The 9,371-nt window shown below is 29.5% G+C and overlaps 1 protein-coding gene across 1 annotated transcript in view; it reads left to right on the top strand.

The window, feature by feature from the left end:
- The first annotated feature begins 1,968 nt into the window (after positions 1–1,968).
- Positions 1,969–9,371, top strand: part of LOC148941134 (uncharacterized) — a 49,643-nt gene continuing 42,240 nt past the window's right edge. The window contains exon 1 of the mRNA XM_089104587.1: positions 1,969–2,109. Coding sequence (XP_088960713.1) covers positions 1,969–2,109 — 141 coding nt within the window. The remainder of the gene's footprint in view (positions 2,110–9,371) is intronic.

The following is a 9,371-nucleotide window of genomic DNA, read 5'->3' as shown; positions in this document are numbered from 1 at the left end:
ACACTGCACTGCTCAATTAGATAAACACAACTGATCCACAACCACTCACGTCCGTGGGTGGAGACGCGTTTCATTTTGGTTGTAAACTGGTCCTAAACCAGTTGCAGATTTGACTAGTTTCCAACCGTTGTCTTGAAACAGTTCCCCGTGGGCGCTGGGCCTAAGGCATAGAGCTCGATCCAATTACCTTAAGGTTGACACGCCGAGAGCAGAGTACTTGAAGAACGATTTCGTTCAATATTGCACTTTGATCTATAACAATCTTCCTGGGGATACTTTCCCTGAAGATCAAGAGACATTTTCCTCCTGGGGATATTTTCCTTCTTCAAAAAGAGATTCAAGAGACATTTACAACCTCGTGATGATGCGACGTAAGAAACTAGTGGCGTATCAAATGCTTAAATCTACCATGCGACGTTATAAACAAGACAAAACTATCAAAAATATTCTATTCAGAATAATTATAAATTAAAAGTTTTATCTTATAGAATTAGGAGATTCTAATTCCCTTTTGTTCAAGGTTTATTAACTCATGCTAATTAAGAAATATCCTCATTCTTCCGAATATTTGTGTTTTTGCTTTAAAGTAAACACCACACAATAAAAAATAGTATTTTTTTTTTAAATAATAACGGGCCTTATCAAATGACGAATACCTTAATTTAGAATATATAGAACTTGCGGAACTACTGGTAATGAGCCAAAAATAAGAAACCATATCTTCCTTAAATATTTCCATGTACGCAAGGGACTATTCATTGTCTTCCAAAGTGTGTGCATTTCGGAGCACCAATTGTTTCACACACGTGACACATTGATCACTATGCAATTGTAGGGCCTCTTTTTGGAAGTGTACATGGCACAACTTGTTTGTGGAAAAGCGTCAATTTTTCAGATGAGATAGAAGAAAAAAGGATAGAATTTGTAATTTTGCTCCTAAGCTTTAATTCAAGGATGTTCAATTGTCTATGGAATTAAGGTTGAACATTCATCAGCGCTTAAGATTATTGTAGCCTACTGAATTTCCAAATTTCAACCCTTTGATATAGTAAACGGTCCTAAAGCAGTAAATGTTACTGGATTACTAAAACTGTTACTTTTAAGTAAAAACAAAATTATGTTTTCTAATGGAAGTAAAGAGCGACATTAAATTTCGAAACAAACAAAAGTTACTCTATATAAGGATGGTTTTATTTTCAACTACCTACTCTTTACGCTAAAGTTTAGCTGACTGAAAGTGTTTTAGAGTGAAAAAATATAGCCAGCTGGTGTTTCATTAACCGACTGCGGTTAAAATACTCATACTAAAAGTTTTATTGATACTTACATGGTATAGCGACCACAAAATTATGGAAACTACAACAGAGAATTATGGGAAGCAGGCCGCCCAGAACGCTTTATATTAAATACCTAACTACCTCTATATATTAAATAGTTACTTAAAATATACCTGGATAGTACTTTACATCACTAAGACTAAGCTACTTATCTCTGAATACAGACAGAGAAACCGGTTCAACTTCGATCAAGAACAACAGTGTGGTCGCAATACCGCAAAAGATCTGCTTGATTGTCTAAATTAAACACAAATACAAAAACCCTTCTATGGTCAAGGCATTATAAATAAAAACTTTTCGTCATATTCCTCTTCTATTAGAGCATTCAGTCATAAATTTCCAAGGACACCAAAATGAAACCATATTTAGTCCTCTGGATCTATCTTAGGTTTTTTCATACCTAAAAATCCGTGTTTCCTCTGAGTTTTCTTTTGTTGCTATAAGTATTTTTAGTTAGAATCCATCAGCAGTGCAATGTTTCCAATGATAAAACGATGATAAGCCGTGAAACTAAAAACAAATTAGCGGAAACTATTTCATATAAATCCGACAGTGCTTTTCATTTGTGAAAATTCAAACTTACAAAATCTGTTTATTGCTATATTATTTAAAATCCATCCTGTGAATAAATATGAGCTCATCAAGTTCCGAAAGTGATAATTCTGATTTGTTAGAAAGTGTAGTTAATGGTGACCAAGCACTAGATGGTATGCAAGACACCATTTCAGAATACTTGTTCCAGCCTCTTGTCAGGCCCAGTGTAGCTTCTCTGGTAAATTTCTAGGTGGCACTATAATTTAGCTAGGATGAAAGTGAAAACATTATTTGATGCCTTTTTTTATGCTCTTTCACAATACAATAATCGCTCCTGTCAAAAATTGCATCTTGAGCCCCTAAAGGGGACCAAAGGTATTTCAGTTTTGTAACCACAAGAAGAAGTTATAACCTAACCTACAAAATACTTGATTTTCAATTCAAACCGTTTTCTTACCGTTTCAAGTTTTTCAAATACCGTCAACGAAAATAGCGCTGAATTTTGCGATTCGAAACTTTTCCATCAACAATTCAGGGTATATTCCAACACACTGTATATATTAGCACATTAGTGGGGTTGGAGCGAGGGGTTAAAGTTCATGGTAAATTTTCAGTGGGTCATATAATTTAGCTAGGATGAAAGTGAAAACATCATTTGATGCTTTTTTATGCTCTTTCATAATTCATATAAAATACCTTCGGGCCCCTTTAAGGGCTCAAGATGCAATTTGCGACAGAACCAATTATTGTATTATGAAAGAGCTTAAACAAGGCATCAAATAATCTTTTCATTTTCATCCTAGCTAAACTATAGTGCCACCTAAAAATTTACCAGACTAGCCTTAGCCTAGCCAAGCTCTTTTCAAAAAGTATTGCTTAGGATTATTTTTCAAAGGAAAGAGCTTACTGAACTAGGTCCCGATTTTTTTTTTAACCAGAACAATCAAGAAAACAACAGTTTCTATTTTTATAAGGTGCTTTATTTTTTTGCTGATTTTTGCTATTTTTATCACCACATGTTCTCTATTTTTAAAGTTGGCTTTATTTTTTTGCTAATTTTTGCTATTTTTATCACCACATGTTCTCTATTTTTAAAGTTGGCTTTATTTTTTTGCTAATTTTTGCTATTTTTATCACCACATGTTCTCTATTTTTAAAGTTGGCTTTATTTTTTTGCTAATTTTTGCTATTTTTATCACCACATGTTCTCTATTTTTAAAGTTGGCTACGAACTTTCCTGGTAGAATAAAGAATGTTAACTGGCGATCTTTCTCCTTAAAAATTGAATTACCTGTTTTTTCACACTTATGTAAGACGTTTATGGCTGTGTAAGTTTCAAATTGACCAATTTAATTAATTAGTTTTCATTTGAGGTGGCCTTGTTACTGTAAGCCCCTAGCGGGAAAAAACCGAATCTATGTGTTTAAGTTCATTAATAAGATAAAATACACACATATATATGTTATCGCGAATGTTCCAAGTTCGTGAGTGTCGACATTCACCGGTGATTGTCAAAAATGCCTTTTTTAATATTGTACATATACAAACCCTTCTATTCTCCAGGCATTATGAAAAACAACTTATTGTATAAAACCACTTTTTTCGTATTGGCTATTATTTTTTTTTATCAAGTCACTCAAACAATTACCTAAAAGTTTCATTAATCTCTGTTTCCAATTGAAACTTTATGAATATTACGCCAGGTTCAGCATCCAATTTGAAACCCCATTTCCTAAGCTCTGCTGTAAAACAGTTCTTTTGCAGTTTTATAGGTGAAATTTCTTTTCGGTTTGCTAAAAAACGGACCAATGAGAACGAAACTTATACAATTCATTTACGTTGCTTGAGATCAACCTTTGCTGCAGAACCACTTTAACTTTAACTTATTAAAAAAAACTTTCCGAAAATTAAGTTTTTCAAAGAAAAGTAAAGGCCATTTTAAACTTAAGCTCAGCAGATACAAATACCTTTTAAAATTCAAACTCAAAACAACCAGAAATTACTATTAAAGAATAAATGAAACCCAAAACGAACAGAAATTAAATAAACAATCATAGCAAAAAACATACAACAAGTAATAATATAAATAAATAAATAGGTCTTAAAGCGAGTAATACTTAGATTGAATATGAATATCAAGCTAAAAACGAAACATTTCATTTTCTATTGAAGTATAAACGAAATTCCAGACGAACAGAAATCAAATAAACAATAAATGCAAACAAACATGCAATATATATTAATGTAAATTAACAAATAAATTTTATAACGAGTAAAACTTAAATTGAATATTCAAATGGAAGTTGAAACGAAAAAAAATCACTACAAACAAGAGTTTGGGTTTGACCTCCTTCTCTCACTGTAAAAGTCTAAAACCTACTACGTCATTGGCGCTTTGCTGAAAACCAATTTTATGACAAATTTTTTCTTTTGTACTTAATATTGAAAATAAACATTAAAATTATAGTAACATTTTGAACTGATGAGCTTTCAGTAATTCATATCATTATACATCAAATATTCAGTTTAATTTATTATCCCTTTTTAAAGTTGTTAAAGACGAATTAGTTTCACTACAAACAACTGTTTGGATACTGCCTCCTTTCCTAACTGTAAATAAAAACCAAAAGCCTACTACGTCATTGGCGCTTAACTGAAATTATATTACAAATATTTTCTTTTCCAGTTCCTACAGCATTGAAAATAAAAATGCAATTACAGTGAGATAAAATCTTGAACTGATGGATCTTTCAAAAATTAATATCATTATACATCAAATATTCAATTTGATGTTGTTTGTACTTTCCAAGACTGTTGAAGACGCATATAGTTTTCAGTAAAGCGCCAATGACACAATAGGTTTTAGACTTTTACAGTGAGAGATGGAGGTCATACCCAAACCCCTTCTTATAGTGATTTTTTTCGTTTCAATCTTGATTCGCAAATTCACTCTAAAGTTCGCTCGTTCTATGATTTATGTATTCATTTAAATAATTATCTACTGTATGTTTGTTCTCGTTGATTGTTTTTCTTATTTTTGTTATTTTTAAGTTTAATTTATACTTAAATAGCAAAATTTTTTTTTTTATTTTAAGCTTGATATTCATGTTCAATCTAAGCATTATTAGCTTTAAGATCTATTTATTCATTTATAATATTACTTGTTGTATGTTTTTACTATAATTGCTTATTTAGTTTTTGTTCGTTTTGGGTTTCATTTATTCTTTAATAGTAATTTCTGGTCGTTTTGAGTTTGAATTTTAAAAGGTATTTGTATATGCTGAGCTTAAGTTTAAAATGGCCTTTACATTTCTTTGAAAAAAATTTTTCGAAAAGTTTTTTTTTTAATTAATTTTTGTTCGTTTTTGATTGCAAAAAATTTCAAGTTTTTAAAAATTCCTTATTTCAAAATCTTAAAACAAGTTTCACTCGTTTTAAGATTTATTTATTAATTTACATTAATATCTATTGTATGTTTGTTTGCATTGATTGTTTATTTAATTTCTGTTCGTTTTAAGTTTCATTTTTACTTCAATAGGAAATTTTTTTTTTTTTTTAAGCTTGATTTTCATGTTCAATCTAAGTATTACTAGCTTTAAGATCTATTTATTCATTTATATTATTACTTGTTGTATGTTTTTACTATGATTGCTTATTTAATTTCTGTTCGTTTTGGGTTTCATTTATTCTTTAATAGTAATTTCTGGTCGTTTTGATTTTGAATTTTAAAAGGTATTTGTATCTGCTGAGCTTAAGTTTAAAATTGACTTTAATTTTATTTTAAAAACATATTTTTAGGAAAGTTTTTTTTAAATTAGTTTTTGTTCGTTTTGGTTGAAAAAAATTTCAAGTTTATACAAATTCCTTACTTGAAAATCAAACTATAAAAAAAAAATTAAATATTGATCGAATTATCAAAATTGTTATTAAAGTAGAAATATCAAAGTGAAAAAAATGGGTTTGTGTCAATCTCGGAGTTTTTATTATCTGATGTTTGAACTATTTTTAAAAAAATTGCTATCTCAAAATTTTTATCGGATGGGTTTGGGGAAAAAGGGCGTGAGGGGACTAATTAAGCTTCTTTTCCAATTGAAACTTTATGAATATTACGCCAGGTTCAGCATCCAATTTGAAACCCCATTTCCTAAGCTCTGCTGTAAAACAGTTCTTTTGCAGTTTTATTGGTGAAATTTCTTTTCGGTTTGCTAAAAAACGGACCAATGAGAACGAAACTTATACAATTCATTTACGTTGCTTGAGATCAACCTTTGCTGCAGAACCACTTTAACTTTAACTTATTAAAAAAAACTTTCCGAAAATTAAGTTTTTCAAAGAAAAGTAAAAGCCATTTTAAACTTAAGCTCAGCAGATAAAATTACCTTTTAAATTTAAAAATCAAAACGACCATAAATTACTATTAAAGAATAAATGAAACTCAAAACGCACAGAAATTAAATAAACAATCATAACAAAAAACCTGCAACAAGTAATAATATAAATAAATAATTAGATCTTAAACCGAGAAATGCTTAGATTGAATATGAAAATCAAGCTTAAAACGAAAAAAAATATTTTGCTATTAGAGCATCAATGAAACTTAAAACGAACAGAAATTAATTAAACAATCAATGCGAACAAACATACAATAGATATTAATGTAAATTAATAAATAAATCTTAAAACGAGAGAAAACTTAAATTGAATATGCAAATCAAGCTTGAAACGAAAAAAATCACTACAAACAAGAGTTTGTGTATGACCTCCTTCTCTCACTGTAAAAGTCTAAAACTTACTACGTCATTGGCGCTTTGCTGAAAACCAATTTTATGACAAATTTTTTCTTTTGTACTTAATATTGAAAATAAACATTAAAATTATAGTAACATTTTGAACTGATGAGCTTTCAGTAATTCATATCATTATACATCAAATATTCAGTTTAATTTATTATCCCTTTTTAAAGTTGTTAAAGACGAATTAGTTTCACTACAAAAAACTGTTTGGATACTGCCTCCTTTCCTAACTGTAAATAAAAACCAAAAGCCTACTACGTCATTGGCGCTTAACTGAAAACGAATTATATTACAAAGATTTTCTTTTCCAGTTCCTACAGCATTGAAAATAAAAATACAATTACAGTGAAATAAATTTTTGAACTGATGCATGTTTCAATAATTAATTTCAACATCAAATATTCAATTTGATGTTGCATATACTTTCCAAGACTGTTAAAGACGCATATAGTTTTCAGTAAAGCGTCAATGACACAATATGTTTTAGACTTTTACAGTGAGAGAAGGAGGTCATACCCAAACTCTTGTTTGTAGTGATTCTTTTTGTTTCAAGCTTGATTTGCATACTCAATTTAAGTTTCACTCGTTTTAAGGTTTATTTATTTATTTACATTAATATCTATTGTATGTTTGTTTGCATTGATTGTTTTTCTAATTTCTGTTCGTTTTAAGTTTCATTTTTACTTCAATAGAAAAGTATTTTTTTTTATTTTAAGCTTGATGTTCATGTTCAATCTAAGTATTACTAGCTTTAATATCTATTTATTCATTTATATTATTACTTGTTGAATGTTTTTGCTATTATTGTTTACTTAATTTCTGTTCGTTTTGGGTTTCATTTATTATTTAATAGTAATTTCTGGTCGTGTTGAGTTTGAATTTTAAAAGGTATTTTTATATTCTGAGCTTAATTTTAAAATGGCCTTTACATTTCTTTGAAAAAAATTTTTTTCGAAAAGTTTTTTTTTAATTAATTTTTGTTCGTTTTTGATTGCAAAAAATTTCAAGTTTTTAAAAATTCCTTATTTCAAAATCTTAAAACAAGTTTCACTCGTTTTAAGATTTATTTATTAATTTACATTAATATCTATTGTATGTTTGTTTGCATTGATTGTTTATTTAATTTCTGTTCGTTTTAAGTTTCATTTTTACTTCAATAGGAAATTTTTTGTTTTTTTTTTAAGCTTGATTTTCATGTTCAATCTAAGTATTACTAGCTTTAAGATCTATTTATTCATTTATATTATTACTTGTTGTATGTTTTTACTATGATTGCTTATTTAATTTTTGTTCGTTTTGGGTTTCATTTATTCTTTAATAGTAATTTCTGGTCGTTTTGAGTTTGAATTTTAAAAGGTATTTTTATCTGCTGAGCTTAAGTTTACAATGGCCTTTACTTTTCTTTGAAAAACTTTTTTTCGGAACGTTTTTTTATAGCTAAATTTTGTTCGTTTCTTATTGCAAAAATTTCAAGTTTTTAAAATTTCCTTATCTCAAAATTAAACTTAAAAAAAAATCAAATATTACTCAAAGTATCAAAACTGGTATCAAAGTAACAATATCAAAGTGAAAAAAATGGGTTTGCGTCAACCTCGGAGTTTTTATTGTCTGATGTTTGAACTATTTTTAACAAAATTGCTATCTCAAAATGTTTATCGGATGGGTTTGGGAAAAGGGGCAAGCGGGGACTAATTAAGCTTCGGTCTTTTCTGACTCTTTAGAATTGAAGTAGAATTTACCATTTTCCATCAAATTAGTCCTTTCTGAAGTTTATGTGAGTATCTCTTCTATAAAGACCATATATTTACCCAAAGCATAACTTACAACACCTACCTCTGGGCCCTGTGGGGTTGTGTCGACCCTGGAGTTTGAATATCTGATGGTTGAACTATTTTTAAGAAAATGGTCACCTCAAATTTTATCGGATGGGTTTATCCATCCGTCTGAAACGAAATAAGGTTTGGCGTGAATGTTTTTCATTGATTACTTTATCAATATTTTCTGAACAGATTTTAGGTCAATGCTCTACATTTGTATTAATTCATTGATTTTAAATAACTTATTTTTTTCAAATGATTAATTACTTATGAAACGAATTATATTACACATATTATGTTTGTACATCATGTGTCGACCCCGGAGTTCTTGTTGTCTGACCCTTGATTTTTTTTTTAACAAAATGGCTAGCTCAAAATTTTCTTCCGATTAATTTTTATGGGGAAAAAGGGTGTGAGGGAGGGGCTAGTTGCCTTTCGATCACTTTTGACCCTTAAAAACTAAACTATAACTTCCAATTTCCAATCAAATGAGCCCTATCTGAAGTTTATACGAGAATTCCTTCCAAAACAGCTGTATATGCCTCCCGGGTATAACTTTTGATTAATTAGTATATATAATTATTATAACTAATGATTAATTAGTTGTAAAACGAATTATATTACAAATATTATGTTTGTACAACATGTGTCGACCCCGGAGTTTTCGTTATCTGACCTTTGAAGTTTTTTTTAACAAAATGACTACCTCAAAATTTGTATGATGTGTTTTGTGGAAAAAGGGCGTGGGGGGGGGGCTAGTTGCCCTTTGATCGCTTTTGAATCTTAAAAGCTGGACTATAACTTCCAATTTCAAATCAAATGAGCCCTTTCTGAAGTTTATACAAGAATCCATTCCTACCGCCGGGCCCTGGGGGGTTTTGTCGACACCA

The sequence above is a fragment of the Artemia sp. Qi Xiang Cuo genome, chromosome 18, assembly GCF_049724085.1.
Source record: "Artemia sp. Qi Xiang Cuo chromosome 18, ASM4972408v1, whole genome shotgun sequence".
In the NCBI taxonomy this organism is placed as follows: domain Eukaryota; kingdom Metazoa; phylum Arthropoda; class Branchiopoda; order Anostraca; family Artemiidae; genus Artemia; species Artemia sp. Qi Xiang Cuo.
The sequence above is the reverse complement of the archived record's forward strand: the minus strand, read 5'-3'. Positions and strand labels throughout refer to the sequence as shown.